This window comes from Corvus kubaryi, unplaced genomic scaffold (genome assembly GCF_017639235.1).
Source record: "Corvus kubaryi isolate FWS band 111438036 unplaced genomic scaffold, C.kubaryi_AGA036_p1.0 split1-131, whole genome shotgun sequence".
Lineage (NCBI taxonomy): Eukaryota > Metazoa > Chordata > Aves > Passeriformes > Corvidae > Corvus > Corvus kubaryi.
The window spans coordinates 13,387,933-13,412,610 of NW_024582073.1; the positions used below are offsets into that span (position 1 = coordinate 13,387,933).

Consider the following 24,678-nt stretch of genomic DNA (forward strand, 5'->3'; position numbering starts at 1 on the left):
GCAGGCCTGTAGGGAATCTCCCTTGCTATTTAGTAAATACTTTTAATTCTTTAGAACACCATGGTAACCTTGTAATGACCTTATTGAGCCACAATCCTTGTGACTGCTTTGTAACATTATAATTTCTAAACTGCTACCCAATTTATGGATTTTAAAAACTGCAAAATGCTGCATTTTTGAGGTAGATGTATATTATGTGTTGTTCTGAAGATGAAATAAGATCTTGTGGTTAATACACAAACTGAGTAACCAGAAATGTAAACAGAAGTTCAAGAGAGGAGAGACTGCTCACCTCCTTTAGGAATTTACTCTGTAATCTTTAGCAAATCATTTAATCTTTCTGTGCCTTCATTTCCCATATATAAAACAGGGTAATACTTGCTGTAAAGGATAAAAGCTGTCGCGTGTCTTTTTAAAAACTAAATGTCATAGAAAAGCCTCTCATTAAACAGTTAAAATTACTTCTTGCAAATATTAAGGAAAACATCCGTTTTCTTTGTTATCCAGAGCAAAACTTCCCCAAATATTCTCACACTGCTATATATCTGCTAAGCAGTTTCGTTCTTTATATAGGAAGTGATACTACCGAGTCCACAACTTCACCTTTTTTAAGTTAGCCTTATAAATTTACTAGCTCAGTAAGTTTCTACTACATTACCCTGACAGAGACAACAAGATTCACAGACATAAAGCTCATAACCCTATCCGAGACTACAGCTTAGATCACTTGTCAAATTTTGAGCAAACTATGAAGGGTTCATGTATCACTGATTTACACTCAGTATGACAAATAATGACAACTACATGTACATAAGCATGTACATGTACATAAACCACGCAAAGACAGAAGTCCTATTGCAAATGCAGTCACTATATAACCCACCACGGTTATCTGACTTAGAGCCTTTTTCAGGTGTTAAGATATACTTACTCAAATCAGATTATTGATTCCAACTTTGTATTAAACAAATCAAACAAACTCTGTGAGGAAGACCTCACAAACAGATGATGCCAGCCTGACTGTAGTGACAACCCATCACACATCAATACGAGCAGGGCTCTTGCACTGAAGCCTGAGCTGTTGAATAACAGAGGCTGGAACACTGTCAAAGGCGTAGCACTGCTCTCCCAGAGAGGGTGTGGGGCACCGCGAAAGGACTCTTGGCATCATTCTCAGGGGAATATTTTGTCTCATGCAAGGACTGGCTCCACAGGTTCTGAAGGAAGCTATGCTCAGGCCTTTTCCGCAGGGGAACATATTTTATGCCTTTGATGGGACTCTGGGTAGAAGAACTTCTACTCTGGGTAGAAGTTCAGCAGACACCTGAGACAGCTGTATACCTAACCAAAGATGAACAGGAAATGCGTGACCACATCTCTGTGTATGAGAAGAATAAACAGGAGCAGTTAACATGAGAAAGAACATGGAGAAAATTTCTGTGAAAAGAATAAATAAGATAAGGATAGCAAAACTGATGGATGACCCCATCTTTTCCTTAGAAAACAAGAAAAAAATAATCTTGCAAGTAAAAGTATCTTTATTTTCTATTTTCTCACTTGACAGTACTGGAGCTGATATCCTCTAAGCTGTAAGCCTGAAAAAGTAATTTCATATTAAAAGAATAAGAGCTTTTACAACTCTGACAATAACATCACAAAACTCAGATCACTAATTACATTTACTTTAGTATTACATGCATTTTAGACAGTGATTCATATTGTTTACTTGTACAAGTAGTCATTCTCAATGTACAAGTAATAACCATTGCTTTTACAGTGAAATTCATTAGCATGCACTTCACACAATCATGTGCAAAGTTATTTTTTCCAGTTAGAAAATATTAAGGTAATTATTTCTAAGTTGATTTTATACATGGAGTTTAATTTTGGTTTTATGCAGACATTGCATAGTTGATGCTTAGCTTCTCCCTCCAGAAAACCTGGAATGTGGTATTGTTGAAGCAGATCAAGTGACTGTAGCAAACAAGAAGATTTGAAGAAGAGGCATAACTTTCAGGGTTGAAAGGTCAGCAAGTACAGCCTAGGATGAAAATCAAAAAGGCTTGTTAAACTTGGCATTTGAACCAAATTTCCTTAAAGCAAGTTAAGAAGTCAGGAAAAGATTCAAATACTGACTACAATACTGCCAATAATCAGATTTGGACATGACTAGAAACAAATTATACTGGTTTATGTTAGTACCTTATTGCATAATTTTTCATTCTAACATTTCAAAGAAAAAACATATTTACCCAATGTATAGTACCCAAGTAACTTAATTTTAGCCTTTAGCCTTACTTCAAATATACACGGCATCATGGGTGAATAAGGGGTCTAACATTTCAACTTGCTTCTAAAAATAATTGGGAATTAAGAATCCTTATCCTGTGGCTTGGCTAGTACTTGTGAAGTAAGTCCAATGTAATGCCTCAAATAATCAATGTCTTCTCCTGAAAGTATGTTTTAAAAAAGCCAAAGAAACTGATCACAAACTCTCAAAGTCTGGAAAAAAAATCCATCCCCATATATCTGAAAAAAAAAATTAATAAGTTACTAGATATAAATAATAGTAATCTTCATCCTAATGACTTCCTTTTCTTCATTTCCTGTGACAGTACACACAGTGAAATTTCAGATTCATGTTGCCAAATTAATCTTGTAAAATTTTTGTAATTTTTAGAACAGAAGCAACTAAAATGTACAGAGGAAAAGGGTACAAACCTCTGCAATATTGCAAAAACAATATATCCCACTAACAGTGATTATATATTAAAAAGAAAAAAAACCTATTTGTACAAAATAATTGTATAACACTGCATTTTTATTGCAAATATGCTTTATTTCCTTTTACTCCAGAAAAACAGCATTATGTACACATAATGCATGCTCACAATTTCCTGATTTTTTTCCTAAGGTAAGAATTTAGACAGAAAGATTTGCACTATGCACCATGTGCCATGTGAAGCTTAAGTTACTCTTATTGGCAAAGCATCAGAAACTATTTCAATCTCCTCCAAGTGAAACTTATCCTTACTTCAGCTGCAGCCAGTGATGTCACCTCCATCAGGTTGACTGCTCGGAAAGCAAACACAGCAGCTGCCAGGACTGAAAGAAAATGTCCAATATTTAAATTTCTGACCTGATAAGTGGTGGTTAGAATTAATCTTGATATAAAATATCAATTTTCACTTAGCTTAATTATCTTGATTCTGAAGAATAATATACAACAGGTGGCTGGGTTTGAGTTTCTTTGACCACTCTTTCAGACAGGAAAAACACAACATTCTTTCAGAAAAGCCTGAGTGAAAATGCCTGAGTTTAAGATGATTAGCTTTTAATTAAAAGGGACAAGCTGTCTTGTATGTACAAATGGAACCAAAACCTTTTCTCTTCTACTCACCTACTTTGTATTTAAAAACTGACACAACTGAAGATACATGTTTTCTTTAAAACTTCCATCTTGAACCTTCATAAATATGAGGACATTATTTAACTACAAAACTTTCAAAGTGTCTTAAAAGATGCCACTTCAAAGGCAGAAATCCAGCAAAATCAGGGGACTCTCAATTGCTTTAAGACTGTAGAAATAATTGCCATAAATAACATGAATCTTGTATTTTGTGAAAGGTGATGAATTCATTTGCCCCTACCACTGAAGCTGGGAGAACATCTTATGTTCTGTTCAGAGAGCACTTAGCATTTTTTGAGCATTTCCATAAAAAAACAAATTACCTGACATATTTTTTATTAAAGATGCAGTACTCATGCAATCCCATTTTTCTAGATGATATATGCTTCGACACATATGTAACCTGCTGTCTTCATTCAAAGAGCAACCATTTTCTTCTCATCACAAAATACATTGAAGCTAACGTGTATTTGCCTTACATTAACACAGACTTCACAAGTTTTGTAAAAGTAATTCTATTACCAGCAAGAATTTCCAGAGAATTGTATCCCAGGATTCTGTCCCACAGAAGCAAGAGCTGGTCTGTAGCTAAATAACCAGAAAATGCTCGTACCATCCATTTAAATGAAATTCGTAGCCTGCAAACAAGTGACAAACAATGGTTATTATATTTCTGCCTCCCATAATGATTGGATTGTCTATAAATTGAAAATATTTCATTGTACTTCCACATTTCTCTTCCAGGAAGAACAAGCATTTTCTCTTGCTGCAGTAATAATCAATATTTTAATTTGCAACAGCCATCATAAAACTATTTAGCATCTCATTTGATAAAGTACTAACATCATTCTCATTATCATTCTGATCAAACAATCACATTAGAGTGATCCTCAGCTATTATCACCCTCTATGTTTCATCCTTTCTGCTATTATGCTATTAAGATGGATACCAATTAAGACAAAAAGGTTTTCAGGTTCTGTTGTGCCTGGCACCATGAGTTCCCTATCAAATGACTCTTGCTCTCTCGCCCCTTCCAGTACCTTCTGCAGCAACTAACACATCTCTGTGTATTCTGTCCCCTAGGAAATACCTTAGTTCCATCAGATCCAACATGAATTACTGAAATTTAGCTGAATAATGCAGCATAGAGCATTTCTCACAGAATAAATTTCTTTTTCACAGAGCATACAGAAGAAATGCATGAAGCACAGATACGCAGGTTAGACAAAGCACTGCATCTGACTCTCAAGGAAAAATGGCACACTGATGTTTATACTTTTGTGTAATTTCTCACAGATCTTAAATTAAAATACTGCAGAACAGCATTTTCAGAATGATGAATGTGCAATACTTGTAACAAGTCAGAAAGAAGTACTTACGGCTGAGCTCCAATTTCTCGGAGGTGATAGAAGAGCTGGGGCAGATGGGTTTGTAGAAGAGTCTCAAAAAGCAAGCACAATGATACAATGCCCTAAGGAAACAAGATCATATCCTGAATACTAACACTCATCCTGTCAAATCTGAGAAAACAGTATCACCATGTAAGTGTGCAGGAATTTTTAATTCAAGCAATAAAACACTATTAATGATATAATATTCAACTCAGGTGAGAAAGGCACAAGCAATTCTAATACCTTCAGTCACTACAGCCTTGCTCCTGCAATTCTGTTGTCATGGGTTAAACAGTAATGAGTATTCTGGACCAAACCACTACATCTGTGTATGTATTAGCAACATAATACGTACTGTTAGTCCCTTTCAGCTCTGAGTTACTTATGGTGTTTGTATGTCAAGGCTGAAGTACTTAATGGGTTATTATAATATGATCTACTTGAAATATTTCTACTTTGATGAAACAGACTTCAGTTGCACTAAAAAATAAAGGATGTAAGAAAAAGTATCTCTTTGATAAGTAAAACCAAACAGCAATAGGGATAACTACAAAAATAGTTAAACATAAACACGTTAAAAATTGTTTAAAAAATTACCATGGAAATGAATAGACTCTGGTTTGACCCCTTTCTCTGCTATTAAAGATGGAAAGCACAATACATAGCCTTTAAATGGTATACCAAGAAAAGGATTTTCTTTTAACCAGGAAATATTTTCAAAAAGCAATGTAACTCTTCAGCACTTTTTGAAGGAAAAAAGAAATATTTACTCTGTTTTATTCTTCACAAATAGAAGACAAGCCAATTTTTACAACTGTTGTACATTCAAGACAGCTGGTCCTGGTCACAAACAGCCACATTATTTAAACTCATCTAGTAGTACTAAAAAGCATGTGCTGTCATAGCAAGATACTTCAGTTAAAGAAACAGACACTAAATTGGTATCACTGAAACAATATCCCTATACATATATTTTAGTCCCTTTACCCCAGACAATAGTTCAGAGTCCATTTACATGTCTTCAGTGAAAGTGAGTTTGCATTTACGTGACCCCTTGAACTGAGAAACCTATTAGATTAAAAAATGTGACTCTTATAAAAGACCCCATACCCTCATAAAATGAGAACTTACTATTTTAATAAGGTACATGATAGCAAAGACTAACACTGACATAGAAAACAACAATATCCGGACTGGAATTACCTAACAATTTTCCCAAGCTTGCCTGAAATATTTTATTATATTTAAAAGGATACATTTTAGTCACATAGAAAACCATGCTACTGTATATTATTGTTTTGTAGCAAACAGAGTATCGAGTGAGTGGATTTAATTCCTAATGAACTTACAGAGGGATGAGAAGAGATGGAATGGAGTCTGAAGAAAAAACGCACATACATCTCACGGAATATCTGATACAATTTGGAAGGTTCATGGTACAGAAAACAAAGTGGAGCAACTGAAAGGATAAAAGAATTATAATTGACTCAACACTGTAAACTGCTGAAAGAGTTCAATGATTAAGTGCATGAAGTATGAGGAAAAGCCAATTAATTTATAGTACCACAATTTACAAAAACATACTAAACCAATTATTGAGAAAGGAGTATTCAATAACAGTCTATCATTTAATGTAAAAAGTCAAAAAAAAGAGTATGATACATTCTGTATATTATTCCTACATATTTCAAGTTAAACCGATTAGAACCTGCTTACTACAGTGCTGGCTTCGGAACCGTAAGAAATATGCTGTAAGGAGAGCATCTCTGGGGTGTAAGGCGATGTGAACAGTGCAAGTTTTTGATTCAACTGTCTGTAACCTTCAATGCACCATGGGGCCCAGTGACCAGCTCCAAACTGATGCCCTATTTGTAAGACTGCTTGAAGATGGATATTGTGAAAATGAAAACATTAAAAGAACAGCTTTTGGTTGCCACAATAACATCACTAAGTATGACAAACTGATAAAGACGAGCTTATTTCTTACAAGATCTGTAAATCATGGGCATTTGGTAGTTTACTGTTTAGAAGTCTTCTAGTACACTTGATTCAAAATAAGAATTGATTACATTTGTAAAACAGGCACTCTGAAACTTTTCTTGTTTCATAAAAGTCTAGCATATAGATAAATCTGTTATACACACAAACATAACCAGTTCCTTGAGACGGACAGTCCATTCACTCAATGCATTTTCACAGACAGTTGTCCTTATACCTTTTTGTGAATAGGCTTTTGATCTGTCCACTCATCACACTGACTGCTTCATTTTACAGGTGCATTCATTTTAGTTAACAGCTCACATTTTAACATATTGGATACGGATACATTTATCTGCATACGTATGGACACACACACAGATATAGGTACATTTATATATAAATACAGATACATGCACGTGTGAATTTATTTTCATATCTAAATATCAGAGAAGGTGGCTTAATAAAAAACATAGTGTCTGTGTATGAGAGGTGGGGTGCTAAGGTAGGGTGAGATGTTCACAGAAACGTGTATTTCTATAGGGGTAAGAAAAGCAGAGGGTGTCACCCGTGTTCATGTTTTTAATACTTGAAGATGGAGGTGGAATTGTCAGCGTGCACATGTACATAAAGGCCAACAGGGTAACAGAACAGCCTCTGACAGCTGGCACCCTGACAGCGTATGCATGCAAACAGGAAAAAGGGTATAGGATTTTCCTAAGGACCCAGACACTTCCTCATATAGCAGCACAGCATGGAATACAGAAGATGCTCTGCTTGGTCCCAGCCACTGTGCCCACAGCCTTGAGCTACATTACCATATTTCTGCTGCCTTGCTTTTCACCCTTTCTCCTTCTCAGAGCCAGTGTATTCTGAGCCTGTGCAAAGAGCAAGGACAGGAGGGAGGGAGGAACTCCCACCCCAGTTTGGGAGACACTGTTCTCAAGTGCAGAGTCGTATCCAAACATTTTGAAAAGCAGTTCACATGGAACAAGTGAACACCATCTAGTGGGTCCCTAAGGAAGAGTTTGTAACTTAAGTGCTCATTACTTCAAAGACTTTAGATTCCCTACTCAGGTTCAAATCTGCATTTCATATTTAAATTGCATGATTTTAATGATTGTGAGATCATTAAACTTTATTATTAGCAAAACATAGCATTTTAAGTATAATCTTACAATCTGCTTGCCCTGTGATGCTACAAATACCTTTCATAAACCAAAACAAAAAACTGAAAAGCCAAAACATCTAATCTCACATCTACAATAGCTGCAATACATCTGTAACCCAAGGAGATTTTTCTGCTTCTTTCCTAAAAATCTTGTTGATATTTGTGCTTTCCTTTGTGCAGTAAATTAGCAACCATTCTATTATGTAATGCTCTTTTAACACCTCTTGTAGGAAAATGGATAGAGCAACAGGCCTTTCACATTATTCTTGTTTTTAAAAACTCTTTTCATACATAACTTGGTCTACCCAGAAGCGAAGCACAAGGAAAGCGACTTTGTTGGTAAACTTCATCCCTCTATTCATACACATTAAGATGCATAGCTTAGCTCAGCTATTAGCTCTCAAACAAGAAATTCCTACGTGGCAGCGAGCTATACTATAAGTAAATAAAACAGCCAGAAATTTTTAAAATTATATTCAACAATCTTCATATAAAAAGAAACATAAAAGCACACACACAAGTTTAAAAGTTGCAGGAGAGCACATACTGCTTTAAACTGCAATACGACAAAAAGCAATCCTGAGGTTTTAGTGTATGAGAGTCACACTTACCATACATAGAAAAGCCATGAAAAGGAATTACACCTATGAAACAAAAATATTTATTCTTTTGTCCTTTTATAGTCCTCTTTATCCATGCAAAAAACATTATTCCCCCCCACGTTATCAAATTGTATTCTGCCTACGTCAGGAATAAAGTATTTCCTTGTTATTGCACCTGCACAGATTTCCATCTTGTAAATACTTAAGTACAGTATCACCTGCGTCAGTATGACCAATTACATGCTTAAACACAAGCTATAGCTCCTAGAAAGCCAAGTAAAGCTCAGTTTCCATGAAGTTGCTACATAGAAGCTTTGCTGATATCAGAACCTAATTTCAGGTACATGACAACCCATAAATGCCATGCACTGACAAAAACAGAGTAGGAAAAAAAGAAGGCCAAGACCTCTAGTAATTCATGGAGTACTCAGACAGAACATTCACAGTACTTGACAGTTGTAGCATGACAGGTCTCTCCTCCTTTCCAGCTCCCATTCACTAGATTTTATATATGACTGGTAAGAGGGAGCTGCTTTGGCAAAAAATCAAAAGAACAATGCTTCATGGCTACAAAGCTGCAAGGAATTGTGGAGACAAACATGGAGAAAAGAGAAACAAAAGTTTGTACTGCAAATGACTCCACTGAAATACAGAAGACATAAAAGACAAGGCCAGAGATACAGATTTAAGACTGGTGATGTAAGGCCTTGAAAGCAAGAGCAAAGAGCTTGAACTTAAAATACAAATGCAGGGAAAGGATTCAATAGGGATTGAAACGGTCAAGGTAAGAGCTGAAAAAACAATTTTAATAACTGAAGTTATAACAACAGCAATGATATTAACTTAAAATTACATAGATCTGCTGCGTCTGAAGTTTTAATATGAACACAAATTTTGAAAGGAAAAGACTTTATGGTGCGGTTTGTTGAGTACTGAAAATCTGGGAGGTCAGCCAGTTTCAGCATGTATCATTTAAATCTTCCAAGTGCCAATACAAGACTGAATACAAGCTGCTGCACCACAAGCTGTTTTCCTTCTCCTTACCACACACTTAGACAAACTCTGCTTATGACTACTAACACCAGGCTGAATGTGGGTTTGGAGTAGCTTTCTTCCAGCTTACTCTTTTAAATTAATGAATTTCAGAGTGACAGCAAAACATAACTTGTAATAGAAAAAGGAATTATCATGTATTTGAGAAAAAAAATCCTGTATCTTGCCAATCTACCACTAGAGGAGGCAACAGTATAATTCATACCATTTGGAGGATAGAAAACAGCATATTCTTCCATTCCAAGTTTTCCTGTGAACCATCAAACCACAAAGAAATTGTCATTAAGCCGTAAAAAGGTAAAAAGATTTAAATCATTTAAATTTAAAAAGTAGATTTTAACTTACAGTTACAAAAATTGTAACTAATTACATTACTGACCACCTGATATTGTCTAAAACAAGCAAGCAATGCAATGGGACAGGTACAATGTCAGATATAAAACTGAAATGCAGCACCAGCAAAGAAGGATGACAAACAACAGAAGAGAGGAGGAAAATTTCAGCAATGCTGTTCCATTGAGATTTCCATTTGGGTATGTCTTAAGAGCTCTAAAGGTGTTTGCTGCAGACCTTGAAGACTGTGAAGCTAGGAGGGAGTAAGGGCAGACTGACCTAGGGACACGAAAGGCATTTAAACAGATACAACCACAGATAAAAAAGATTCAAGGCTTCATTAGGTCTGCAACAGAGGGGAAGATAACAAACAAATATTTAAGTAATCTGCTGCATGCAAAAGAATTAAGTCAAGAAAATCACTGATCATATAGACTGACCATATAACATTTTATCTTCCCTGCAAAATGAACACATTATATTACTAAACCATATTTTAACTATAGAACCTAATAATCCAAAATCCTTTAATAAAAACAATTTATTTAGAAATATAGAGGTGTTATTAACATAATTATAGCTAATTAAAACCTGCAATTCTTTTAGTTCTAAAATGAGAACATTCAACAAAAAATTTAATTAATTACATGAGAATTTATAGAATATTCTGTGCATTCTGTTTAGTCTTCACAGTAGAAGAGCAGCACATGAAACTTTGGTCAGGTTCAATGGAATCTGGACCTTGATATTTTCCTACAGCATGAACTGACTAAAATTAAATAAAAATTAACCTGCAAAACTCCTGCCTACTAGCCCATGAAAACAAAATCCAGTACTTTCCAATTACACAAATGAGTTGTTTCATTAAACTAAAAAATATTTTCTCCTTTTCCTTTCAATAGTTTGTTTGTTGCGCAGCCAGGAATTATAATCTGGGAGGATGAGTATTTTTGGCACAAAGCACATCTCTTGGAAAATTGGCTAAAAATAGGACATACAAGCCTTTCGGATTTACACAGCACAGATTTAGGTATCAGCAACATCATTCCCCAGATTTGTCTAGGAATATGCAGGATGTTCTGCATAGCTGTGTTTCTGGGCTGCCATGGCTGTGTCTGAAGTGAAACCTGGGATTCCACTGCTGTTCTGCTCTCAGGTGAGCAAATGGGCCCTTTGCTCATTTCAAGGAATAGGTAAAGAAAACTCCATAATTCAGTGGAAGAGAGTAAAAAAAAAACAACAAAAAAGGAACTAAAAAATTAGAAAACAAACATTACTCATAGCAACGTAAGAAGCAGCAAGAAGAAAACTGTCAGCAGAGGTCCTGTGCAAAAAAAATACTAAGGGATCATATTTGGCTAAATAGACAGGCACCAGGGACCAAGGAAGTAAACGGGAATATAGAAGGTGAAGGTACATGGGGAAAAAAAAGTGACTGGATTACCGAATGACACAAGAAGGAAGGCAAAATTAGGAACCTCTAGGTAAAATCAAGGCAGGTGAGGTTCTAAGAAACATGGAAACATCCAGAGAAATGGTATCAGAAGTTGGCAGAGAAGGCAAGTGGACTGAAACATGAAATTTAAAAATTGTCAAGAAACATAATGAGACCTCAAGTCAAAGAAAATCCAAAAATAAGCTAATACTCTGGAAGATGCCATGCTTTTTAAAAAAATCAGTATTAAGTATGCTTGGTAAAGCTCTACTCTCCCACACCATTGAACAGAGCCCACAATTCTTCAGCAACATGTTCTGCTTCTGTCTACAAATATTTGCAAAACTCACTGCTTTGGAAAGACAATGTTCTGTAACGACTTCCAGTTGCTGAATTTATTGGAGTTGCAGAGGACAATATTGTCTATTTAAATTTCTTGCTCTGATGAAGACAGACATTGTCACAATTTTACTGTATTGTCATGGCTGTGTTTCATTTCCTCTGGTAGAACACTGCAGAATTATACACAGAAAACTGAAGTAAAAGAACAACACTGCAATCTGGCCTTTATGTGATCAGCTTCTAAATTGTTGTAATAGAATCTGTGCAGAAGTCAGCTGGATACATGTTGTTTTTATTAACATTCTTTTACGTGTAGTCTACTAGGTATAATGAACACAGAGTAACTTCACATACTGTATTACCGCAGCAGTCAACAAAAATCAACACGATCTTTTTACAAACAACTCTTTTTACCTCGTATGTATGATTTGGGCGGGGTGGCACTACTGTAAGTAAAGTGCTCCAATACAGATGTATCTCGGGAAAAACAGAGTAACACCTGCAGAAAAGAAAGTCAGCTGACTAACTGGATCAAAGTAATGTCAAACAAATTTAAGGAACTGCCTTAATTAGCACCTATTAGAAGCTATTTAAGAGAGCCAGTAAGGTTGAAAGCTCTTCACCAACTTAAGTTTATTTTCCTGTTCATATTTCCAGGCTCACTTTGAACTTCCTATGATTTTACATTCACCTTCATTTGTTATCAGTTATACATTCACATTCTTCAACCCTCCTCCTTCCCTCTCAGCAGGCGTTTATCCCTTTCTGTCACAACATTAGTGACTGTGCATGCACCTGGCTGCTTTTACATCTTTTAGACTGTTTTTCTACTCAGTTACTATGACCTGGGGATGTCCTAGTAAGTGAATAAGCAAATGAAATATTTACATTCTCGGATGTGTGCAGTTCTGGAAGAACTTACATTTGCTTTCATTCCCAGGATCTTTATAAAATGTTTGCATGAAATTCAGCTCTTTCAAAAAACAGATTATAATGTTCACCTTGTATCCTAAAGTTCAGAAATGCACATTGTTTACTGTAAAGTATATTTGGGGTTTATTGTTAACATAAATGAAAAAAAAAAAAAACGTATTCACAACAACTGAGTATAAAATTAAAAGTAAAAGCATTCACAGAAAAAAATAACAATAAAATCTCATCCTATTTGGACTTGTAAAATATGTGGTAATTAGTATTGTACTTCAAAATCTTCACGTTTTCACGCACCAAAAGCCTGCACTATGAAGAATGAACATGAGAGGGCAGACGTAAGGCAGACTTCAACTCACCGATGACTTTTGCACGCCTGAATCCCTCTGTTTTGGGGTTTAAGCCCAGCCGAAACTAAGCATCACTCAGCTGCTCGCTCAACCCCCTCCTTCTCCACCCCGGTGGAATGGGGAGGAGAATCAAAGTAAAACTTGTAGGTTGAGATAAGATAAGTTTAGTAAGTGAATAATGGCAAATGATAGTAGTAATGATAATAAAAAGACTAAGGCCAAACCCTTGCCAAACCCAGGTTGGCTGTCTGATTCCAGGTAATTCCCCCCAGTTTATATACTGGGCATGATGTTCTGTGGTGTGGAACATCCCTTTGATCAGTCCTGGCTCTGCTCCCTCCCAGTTTCTTTTGTGTGCTTCCTCACTGGCAGAGCATGAGATAAGGAAAAAGTCCTTAGGATAAACACAACTTAGCAAAACTCCAAAATACCAGTGTGTTATCAACACCATTCTCATTCCCAATCAAAAGCACAGCACTGTAACAGCCACTGAGAAGAAATTAACTCTACCCTAGCTGAACCCAGAACACTCTGCCCTTGAAGATTTTAAGAGTTTGTTTTAGTAGTCAAGGTGTAAAAGGTGGAAATGTTTTAGATGGTGTTTCACAACATAATTTATTGTGAATAAAAATGAATGGATTTTTCCTTCCCACTAATTGGTGCAAACATCTTCCACATATCAGCATTTGTCAAAAGGAAACGCACAAAATGACACATCCAAATATTACTGCTTTAAATGTTTTCTTTTTTATGGAAAGCAGGTCATATTTTGAGACTTTTTCCTTTTTTGAATCTCAAAGCTATTTCTATAATACAAACGTCTTTTAAAAACGAATGGTTTCTTTATCTCAAACAGTTTAAGCTAAATATTATTTTTGTGCAATACACAATAATGTTCATAGCTGCCAAAATATCACTGACAATAACAATACACCAGCAAATGTAATTCTATGTGTATGTTAACTGAGGTGAAAGAAAGAGAAACTAATCTGAAAAGAACATAAACTATGTTCTCTCATAGGAGAAAGAATGTAACCCTCATTTGAGGCCCTCTTTTTTAGGAATACAGTGTCCAGTACCAGTATCTGGAAGTCTTTAAATGAACACTCTGCATCTTTATAGGAGATAGACTCTAACTCAAACCTAAGTTATGACTATATCTAAAAAGCTCCGGGTGAGGTTCTTTGCATGTATTCAGTATGCAGGATGTAAGACTAAAGTATTCAAATTGAACTTCTGGCCTGAAATAATGAATTTACAAGTTTACTAATCCATGTGTTATTTTTCTCACTAACAAAATGATAGTGCTACAGAAAACAATGGCATAAGCACCTTTTCAAGTACAGAAATATTCAGCAAATTACTGGATATTTATAATCCAACTGAAAAGAAAACCACTGAATTCAAATCACTGAGGGAAAGAAAAAAACCCAAAGTCAAAGCTTTTATCAAAAAGAAATTACTTTATTAAAAGTACCTGTAGTTTATTTCAATAATTATGAAGAAGTAATAAAGATATGTAAACTTAGGGATAAAGAAAGCAAAGATATTAAAGGAAATAAATGATATCATTTCAGATTGTTTTTCCTGAAAAGGATTGTATGCTACTAAAGAGGTACCAATAATCCAACAAAATATCCTCATCATTATTTTAAGCCCGAATTTTCTTTTTTTGATGGACATTTCATCTATTCCACAACACACAGACAAAGGACACACTCTGCTCAATTACTTGGAAAACTTAAGAGGCAGTAACTAGTCATGAAAAAAAGCCATAAACCCTGTGCAAACCCAGAAATAATGTATCTGGTTTAAACTAACATTTTCATTATCTATCTTATTTAGCCAATATTTAATTCCACTTATCATACTAAATCAATAAATAATATCCCATATCACAGTGACTCATACTGAAGAATTTTTCAAGGGGCTATAGAACAAAATAATTTGGCAGTAAACCATTTGCAAATTAGGTTCAAAGAGGAAATTATCAAGGAAAATGGATAACTTTCTTCTAAAGTAGAGTCTGAAGAATACCACAAAATTGCAATCGAAACTAGAGCAACAAATAATTAGAAGTTTGAGATATTCTCTTCCTCAAAGCCTTGCAGTAAAACTAGCCACATAATTTTTCAAAGATTTTTGGAGAGTCTCCCTCAAATTACTGAAGACAGGTTAGTCTCTTCTATGATTTTCATTCTGTAGCTATTCTTTTAGTCAATAGAGATATAAAAATATGGAAAATGTTCAACCAGGTTATATACTGAGAATGATGAACAAAATCTATTTCTGTTAGTTTTAAAACAAAAGATTGTATGATATACTAGTTCATACTTCTTCACAGTTTATAACTCTGTGTCCACTGCAACTGTCAGTTAATGACTAATTAATGCCATAGTAGTCTACACAATGAATGAAAACGAAACAGGAATGAGATTTTCATATCCCGAGATGAAGACACGGTGTTACAATAATGAAGATCATCTTTGACCATTAAACCAAGAAAAACTCTTACATGTACATATTTTTGTGAACAAATATCAATGTTTGAGTTCATTATTAAGTTTGCAAATTTTATTTCTGAAACAAATTCAGATACAGATCTTAACATTGTACCTATTTTTAAATAAAAAAGGTCATAATTTCATGAGGTTATAGTCTTAACTATTAATGTTCAACTGCTTGTTTGCTAAACTATATGTAGACATGCTTAAATAGTACTGCATATTTTTATATCTATATGGTCTAAACAGCATTAAGCACAGCTTCTTGCCTAGTTAAATTACTATCAGTTTTACATATTCCCATCAAAGAAGAAATTATTTCATTTCACATAGCTCTAAATGAAAAAATTAAGCAAGTCTAACATAACAGATGTGACAAATGAAATCAAAAGCACTGTGGAAATGTTAAGTTTGCTGCATGACAGTTATGTTGACAGTGCAATCAACTACACATTAGGAAATTCATAGATGTAACCTCCTTCTATTTATGGGCATTTGATAGGCAGCAACAAAGTTAACTCTTTATAAATTATCTGAATTCCTGACTGCTATAAACACCTTTGCAATGGGAGCAATCCGACAAGTAACCATACCTATCACTACCTTATTCAGAATCAACGTCTTTAATTTAAAAATATGTCAACACAATATCTTTTATGCTTACTTCAGTAGGTCACTGTAAAGCAAGGGGGTTTTTTAAATGGAACCCTGAATATATTTGTCAAGTCTTAATTTCTCTGTACACTACAGCTTTTAATTGTTCGGGGTTATTTACTGCAAAGCTGGAAAGGGGAAAAATATGGCTGACTTCATATTTTCCAGCTTAGTGCACTGGAAAGACATCGTCCTTCACAGCACGAGTTTTAGAAGCTTGCCCTGCTTAATCTGTTTAAGTGTACAAGTTTGCTACTCAGAACAGAAAGTATATGCAATGCAGCAAATAGATGTATCTGTCCCACTGTACTCTCCTTACAAAGGCAGTTCTCTCTCCAAAGACGATACAATCCCACAGGAGTGCACCTCCTACGTTTTCTAACCAAAAAACAGTTACATACCTGATATAAATAATCCTCAAACACAAAATAGTAGTCATCATTGCTTGCTGTCAGCTTTACATCCTGTAATAAAAAATACAAGAGTTTGAAGCCAAAAGACCTCTCTTCAGACTCCCATGGAGGCTAAACTTAACACAGTGATAGAAGACACTGTTACATTTTCATTCAAAGAACCATAGTTAACCTTAGACTCCATATTTTACAATTAAAAAATGCCATATTAACTTGATGATTAAGTATTCAGAGTTGAAACTTGAAATGGAAGCAGTTATACCCTGTTGGTTCTTTCTCACAAAGTTATTCCTTCAGATGAAGATATCATTCCTGTATGACTTAATGGTTCAACTCAAATGTCTTACATGAGAGACAACACAGGCACAAGGAGTGAGTTCACAATAATAAGTTCGCAGTAATTATTTTTACACTCCTCAAAACCAAACCATCTAGTAATTTCCTTGTTCAAAAAAACCCAACAACAAGATACCAGTGTGATGAGCACATAAATCACTCACTGTTTAGTTAATTACTTACTTTGTAAATCAGGCTGTCCACTAAAAGGTCATGCTGAATCACATTTGACTTAAGCTGTTCATAATACAAGATGTCCTAAAATTAAAAATATTATCATGATCAGTCTGAGACATGACCAGAACTTATATTTAAACTAAAAAATTAATTTTCAGCAATTGAGAAAAAAAAAAGCACTTATTCAACTGAAAAAAAGCACTGCATATTTATGAAGCATCTATCATGGTTTGTTCTAGTTTAAGCCCTAAGAATTGAGATTTGAGACATTATAAAATGACCTCCCCTTCAGATAATTAATAAAATGACAGTGAAGGGACCAGTTCAAACCAAAGACCCGTATCTTCCAACCTTTGGTTCTCTCTACACCTAAAACCTCTGCAATGCTCATAATCATTTATTGCCCTCTATTTTCATGCACCTCTCCACCAATAGGCTCTAACTGGTGCAAAAAATAGCATTAGTGAGTTGCTCCAAGTATTTGACATTAAACTAGTATGAACCTGTAAACAATTTAAATTTGTGCAAAGATGAAATGATAAATACATATAAAAAACTGGTGAAGAGTACAAAGAACTAGGACCTGTTTTTAAACTCCAATTATTTCCTGAATGTCTACAGAACATACATACAGGTGAAATGATGGGGAAGAATCAGAACAAACTTCTCTGTGTTTACTTATTCTATCCCTTCTTTCTTAGAAAGAGCTTGCAAAGTAAAAATAGAACTAAATACTGCACTGTCATCATACAACTCCCAAATCCCTAAATTCCTCTCTGCCGTTACACCTACAGCTGAATAACAGTTTCTGATTGATTTGAACTAATTGATAAACTCAATCAGCCGTCCCAAGGATCCTTCCCACTTTATAAAACTACATTGATTTCGAGGTGTCTGTATGGACACCCCACAAATATTTGTATATTCTAAGCTTTACAGATTTACTGCTGATTTTTTTGATAAATGACAAGTCCAGAGTAAAGATTTAAAGAACAAATGGGAAGTAAGATGAAATTTTGAGAGGGAGAGAATGGTGAATAGTACAGACTTAGAAGCTATCAGAATTAATATATTACTAAACTGTTAAGTTGAAATGAGGACAAAAGCTGTATTTATTAAGTACTGATGCCTCCCACAGGGAAAATATTTAAATTTTCCTTTTGAGAAATAAAAAGGGGAGGTATAAATATTACACTATTTCTTTTGGAAGGATCAGACATAAATATTTACTAAATGCAAATTATCTGCAGTATGAACATAACATTCTGTTTTTCAAAGCTACAAAGAACTACTTGAATACTCAGGTCATAATTTTAAAGCATCAATACTGTAGTCTAATCAAGTGTAACACTGCCAAATGAATAATGGTTTTTTTGCCATCTCCAGTGACTGTCTATATTAAAACACAAGAAGCTAATATTAAAAAAAAGCCAACCAAAACCAAAGAAACCACAAAACAAAAATAAAACCCACGGCCAGGGGGTTGGAACTAAATGATCTTTAAGGTCCCTTCCAACTCAAACCATTCTATGATTCTAAGAAGACCGGAAGGAAAGCTGTTCACTTGAAATATAACTTGAAATAGAATTTTGCATGCTGGAATTTTTAGAATTAAGATTTTCCACCTATTAACTCAAAAAAATTAGAGCGGAAGAAAAAGCCCATCAGACAATGAACAAATTTCTTTCCTAAGCACTGTTTCAGTAGCATGCAGAGAGACTAAACAACTGTGTAACACTACGAACAGAAGGGAAAAAAATTAAACAGATTCTCAGTAACTGTGCACTATCCATTTCATGCAATGAGACAGACATCCCACAGGAAATAACTGTGATTCTGTGATTCAGGATCATATGATTAAAAAATATATACAGTAAATTGGACTGTTTACACAGACAATAATAACTGTGACACTGTTCACCTTCAAATGTTTGTCTTTGCAACCTTAAAAAGGCTCTTTTAACACAGTTCCTCTAAAGTGTACCATTACAAATGAAAACTAAGAAACAATTCATTGTCAGGCAATGTGTTTATACATTTCTAAATAATCCTGCATACCGAGCTCACAGTTTATCATTTTTATGATTACAGTGCTAGATTGTTAGTATCATCCCTTGCTTGGCTGTATATTAGCTTTGTACAGAGGCTGAGCTTTACTGGATAAAATTTTCCAAACAACGATATTGGATGCTAGCACACACAATGTTGCCCACACCAAACCTTCATAACGTTTTACATTAAAGAAAGGAAATTCACGGTTCATGTGATTTAGAGATTCATACAGCTATAAATGTAATAGAGCCTAAGCTGCAAATCAGAAATATTACAGCAAGGAATGCCTGCAAACAGACTACTCAACTCCAGCAAAGAAACCATTCACAAGAGATAGAGAAAATAAGTGTTAGATAAATCCATATGGTCTATATGAAATTCAGCAGATCATGAAACAGCTACATGTATATGGAAACTGTTTACTATACTTTACAAAAAATAAAGCCATGCATTCAGTCTATGCAAGAAGAGCATCTCAGGGTGTTAGCATTCTGGCAGTAGTCACAGCTTACTGCTGTGAAACACTAGTAAATGCAATGCTTAAACTGGACCATGGCAATTCAGCTTACAACATAGCTGTGGTAACCCACACGCTATCCTACCTGATCCATGGGGAGTTTGCTAGGTCTCACTCAGAAAATCTATTTTTCAAATGCATTTATACTTTTAGTACTCAAAGTCCATAAAACAATTTGAATTTAGAACCCAGGATAACAAATGCTATCCAAAAATAGTCTTGGAAAAGAAGACACAAGATTCTGACAGCTGCTACATTAGAAGAACAGTTTTGTTTTGCATGACAGAAAAGCATCTGCATGCACTTACCTCAGATCTTAAATTATTCTCTCCAAGATAGTGTATCTTTTCCTGACTTGATGATTTCTGGTTTTTATGGGGGGTGAGGGTGTGTTTTGTATTTCACTGTTATTTCAATCCTTTATTTCAACAATCTCAAAGTAGCAGACAAATTTCCCAGTCTGCATCACTTTATCTACCCTTATCACTTTGTCTCAACGTTATCATTACCATTTTGAAGCCACTTGTCCTCATCTTTCTAGAATTCTTTCAGCATCATCACAAAGTATTGTCTCACCACTAATTCCCTACACACAGTCCACCCAGTTGAGTCTCAAGGCTCTGAATCCTGCAGAATGTCTCCTAAAGAAAAACGTCTACTGCACTCAGTCTCAGAATAAGGTATGTGTACACAGTTTATTTTTCTTTTTCATCTACAGCTGACAAATATTTGCTGCATAAAAAATTATCACAAGGTAACTATGTACATATAAAAGCCTCACATCAAAGTCTTCCCAATTTATGCAAAGATTTTAAAGAGGGATTTAACTTTTTAAGGTATATTAAATATAATAACTATGGCATGGCTTCAGATACTGCAGAAGATTTCATTGTTGAGGACTTGCATCAACTATAAGGTACAATAAAAAAATGTTGGTGTACAAGGGAACATGGAAACAACCCACATCTTACCAGCTCCTCTCTAAGTCTTTTTGATTGTATATATGCAGAGTGTATATATATATATATATATATATATATATATATATATATATATATAAAGCAATTTATAAGATATGTACATGCATATGATGACAGGGTCAAACAAACAGGAAAAATATATAATGCAACTTCTTTATATAAAACTTAGCAAAGATAAGAGAGGTTCAGTCTTTTTCCCAGATCTTTTTTCTTGCCCCCTTCTAAAAAAGTCAGCATCATGTAAGAAAATCTCAGGAGACAGTCAGATCAACTGAATAATTTGCTCTACAGTATTTTGCTCACATATCTATTAAAAAACTAGGAAGAGCAGCAAAGACTTCACCACAGCACAGAGCTTTTTAAATCATAATTTTTTTATCAGTTTCTGTGACAACTCAGTAGAGCATTTCTATTTTGGAAAAAAATCTCTAGAAGATATGTGCTTGCACTTTTATGTTCTCACCTGGTCTTGACATTTTACTCTCCCTTTGCTCCTTACCTCTGGCTGATTAGAAATGTTAAGAATGAGGGCCCACAGATCAGCTCGGAGTGCTGTTGGACATCCCTGACGAACATATTGCTGAGCTGCAGCACTATCTTGCTCTGCTAAAACTGTAAGAAACAAAGCAGGTAGAGAGTTGATGTACTGTAAGACTTCTATCAAATACCTTAATTTTTAACTTTAAAAACTGGCTTCCCATGCTGTAAGCATTAGCAAATAGGAAAATACTGAAAAGATTTGGTTTCCACAGTGCAATTTTTAAGTAATTCCTTGGGAAACAAGGCAAGTGGTATTAATCAACAAGGCTGTACTACCTTCTGTCATAAAATAGCACTTAGTAGTACACATGACTGTATCAAGGCTAGTTGCAGCTACTAAGATGGCACCATGCAGAACAAACATCCATTCACAGCCACAAAATATTCCTGTTTAGCTATGAGTGGTATCTCAGTTCAAATAGGAGATTTTCACTCATTCTGGCTTATTTGTGTCTCCCTTCTTTTCACGTTAACTATGTATCTTCACAGGTAACTGTGGGGCCAGAGTTTTCCATTCCAGAGGGTACTGTCCTGTTCTCTCATTATTGGTATATTTATTCTGGAGGATAAAGACTTTCTCAGAAGATGTTAGTTTGCCTTCATATTGACATAAAACAAATACTTTACTGTTGACAGGTTTGCTTATATGGGTCATTGTTGTGAAGCTTTAGGCTACTCTATCACAAGGGCCTCGTGCTGAATACACTACTGTACACACCACAGAACAGATTATCTCGTTGCCTACTTAAATCTACAAACTTGAAAGACATACATCTTTAGCTATTGTAATCTGGTAAAAGTGTTCCTCACCAAGGTTATGTGATTAACTGTACCCTCATAGCTCAAATGTCTTTCACGAAAGAGAGAGTTGGGATTAATTTGTGTTATTATCTAGACATTAGATAGGTGTTGGACTGCTACTCAGAAGTTTCCAAATCCATATCCTCTAATTTTTCTGACGTGTCTCTGAAACAGCTTGATTTTCTATATCTCACTGAATTTGATATTCACAATATCTGCCCTGTTATGACTTAGCAGGATGAGGTTTGGAATTAAATATTTATCTAACTGATTTTTCTTTCCTTCCCTCTTCACTTAAATAATGAGTAGAGCAGTTTGCCAAATTACTGTTTAACCTGCAGAGCTCTAACACAGACATTCTATAATCCTTTCTTCTGCACAAAGAGGGCAAACCCTCCCCCTCTTCCTACATCCTCCACAAAACTTCAGAAACACTGTGATTCATCTTGCTGTCCATGAGTGTTTACCTTACTTTTTCTTACTGACATACAAAATATGAAGAAGTAGTTTTGGTATACAAGATGGGTTTTGCTAAACACAACAAAATAAAATCCTCAGACTTGCCAATACATCTAATATAAAAGCAAAATGAATACCTCAGTGGCAAACAAAATCATAACTAACACCCATTAGAGCATGCAACAGGACTCCCACTGAATTAAATGGGATTTCAGTTTATGGTAAAGACACTTAGGAAAAGCTAAGGCATTCTCTAGAATAGAGCTGCTCTGCACAGACAAGAGATGACGAATAAGAAAAACAATGTGGAGTTGAATGAATGGTTGTAGAAGTCCAGAAAAGAGAATTTATTTGGAAGAATGGGAAAAGAACAGAGAGGTGGACAGTACCTAATGAGTTGCTCTTGGATTAGAAAATTGACAGTGCAGGACAGAAAGATGACAACAAAAGAAGTAAGTAAGAAAGAAAGATCACTGGTTTGTTACTGCAAGAAAAAAGTTAGGATGGAGCACTTTTGGGACAGTACCCTTCCTATTTTTTCTTTTGATGGTGCTAATGTTCAGCAGGAATCAGAAGAGACAGTAATGAGTAAATACTAGTGGACTTCAACCATTCCTTGTATGTTTCTTTTATAAGCAAACTTAAACTATTAAATTATTATTTCTTTTAACTTTCCCTTTCTTTTGTAGGTTATTTCTTAACCTAAAAAAAACAATCCTGGAACTTTTTCAGAAAAAGCAGTATAGAGAGACAAGTAAGTGAATTTTCTATAGTGGCTAAGTACTGCAATATTCTGCAATTGCAACTGATCATTAAAAAGACTCTTCTGACACAAAGGCATAAATCCCATTACAGTGATGAGAACTTCGCGTGCAGAGAAGGGAGTCCACAGAATTTTAATTTTAAACTGAAATTCAGTAGTGAGATAAGTTAATTTGTCACCAAGAAGATATGTCTATGTGCTTCCTATTTTGTTTTTATTGGAAGATCGGTGGAGCTTTTTATCTGATAGCTACTGATAGACTGCAAATGTTTGCTTTTCTGTCTCTGTCTAAATGACAACAGTATTAGTGATCGTCTACCAAAATTACAATGGTATTACCGCTAATGCTTTGTGCTAGTCTAAGTTCTTAAAATTCTAAGAGGTACATGCAAATTAATATACAAATTTACTAAATGCATTCCTAACTACTCACAGTTTATTATAGATAAAAACAGATCCATACCTTTCTGCCCAACACGTACATGTTCATTTTCAAATAACTCTAGAGAATAAAGACACAGAAAAGAATGGCAAAAAATAAATGAAAAAAAGACTCTCCAGCTGATTATGTATTTTGTATTTTTACCACACACTATTACGTTCAGTTGCTATTTACTGCTAACATCACTAAAAGTTAACCTGCATCAGAGTCAAAGTTCTTTTTCAAAAACTAATTTTGTGTTTCAAAAACACAAACATCCAAGCAGCGCTATATTACATGAACCTAGATTTTCAATTAGGTAAGTTTCCATTTAAAAAGAAAAATCATGTGATACTATAGTGATTTCCAGTTTTATGTGGAAAGATCATTTTAAAACCTCCTTCTACAGCAACAGATGCATACATGGAAAACCAACAGAGATTATGCACTATTTAAGTCACTGAATATTAACATATGTATATGTCCCGTAATATTTTCTTGACAACTGTTATTTTAAATATGTGTGTATGTATGTTTGTATGTATATTTGTATGTGTATAGATATATATATATATAAAAATATATATCTATATAGGCCTATCTGTTAGCTGGATTAATATTTGTTGATAATTTCTGTATTTTTGGAAACAGGCCACGTGGTTCTCTAGATCCTGAAGTGCTCAAACACACTGAAATTAATGTGTTCTCAAGGTGACAATTTTAAATCTTCCCCAAATCTGACTCTACATATATGCAATGTTTTCTATTATTAGATACATTTTACTATGAAAATCACTACAATGATAGTTACAGAACAAATATTTATGCTTTACTATGGGACAAATACACAAATTTTTTGGTAATTTCAAAGTATTCTACTCATTGGTGCTCTGTTTGAATGACTGAAGCATGGCATTAGCTTACCAGGAGGCACTTGTGCTGAATCATCAATACCTAGCTGTCCTATATTTAAACCTAGTTCACTAAAGTCTTCTTTCTGAAAAGAAACAGAACCATTAAAAAGTAATTAATATTTTAATTCTCTAAATCACTTGAGATTTCTTCTG

The 24,678-nt window shown here is 34.8% G+C and overlaps 1 protein-coding gene across 4 annotated transcripts in view; it reads right to left on the reverse strand.

Moving 5' to 3' along the window:
• Positions 1-1,520: 1,520 nt before the first annotated feature.
• The window catches only part of TBC1D19 (TBC1 domain family member 19), a 46,752-nt gene continuing 23,594 nt past the window's right edge, over positions 1,521-24,678 (reverse strand). For 3 of the 4 annotated variants that reach the window (XM_042053601.1, XM_042053598.1, XM_042053602.1), the window contains 13 exons: positions 24,536-24,608; positions 23,654-23,692; positions 21,127-21,239; positions 17,085-17,159; positions 16,554-16,616; positions 12,129-12,213; positions 9,810-9,854; positions 8,561-8,593; positions 6,151-6,260; positions 4,790-4,881; positions 3,932-4,047; positions 3,035-3,105; positions 1,521-2,041 (listed from right to left, as the gene is read on the reverse strand). In XM_042053601.1, the coding sequence (XP_041909535.1) occupies positions 1,967-2,041; positions 3,035-3,105; positions 3,932-4,047; positions 4,790-4,881; positions 6,151-6,260; positions 8,561-8,593; positions 9,810-9,854; positions 12,129-12,213; positions 16,554-16,616; positions 17,085-17,159; positions 21,127-21,239; positions 23,654-23,692; positions 24,536-24,608 (990 nt within the window). In that variant the 3' untranslated portion in view covers positions 1,521-1,966. The remainder of the gene's footprint in view (positions 2,042-3,034; positions 3,106-3,931; positions 4,048-4,789; positions 4,882-6,150; positions 6,261-8,560; positions 8,594-9,809; positions 9,855-12,128; positions 12,214-16,553; positions 16,617-17,084; positions 17,160-21,126; positions 21,240-23,653; positions 23,693-24,535; positions 24,609-24,678) is intronic. The other variant, XM_042053600.1, reaches the window with a different exon arrangement.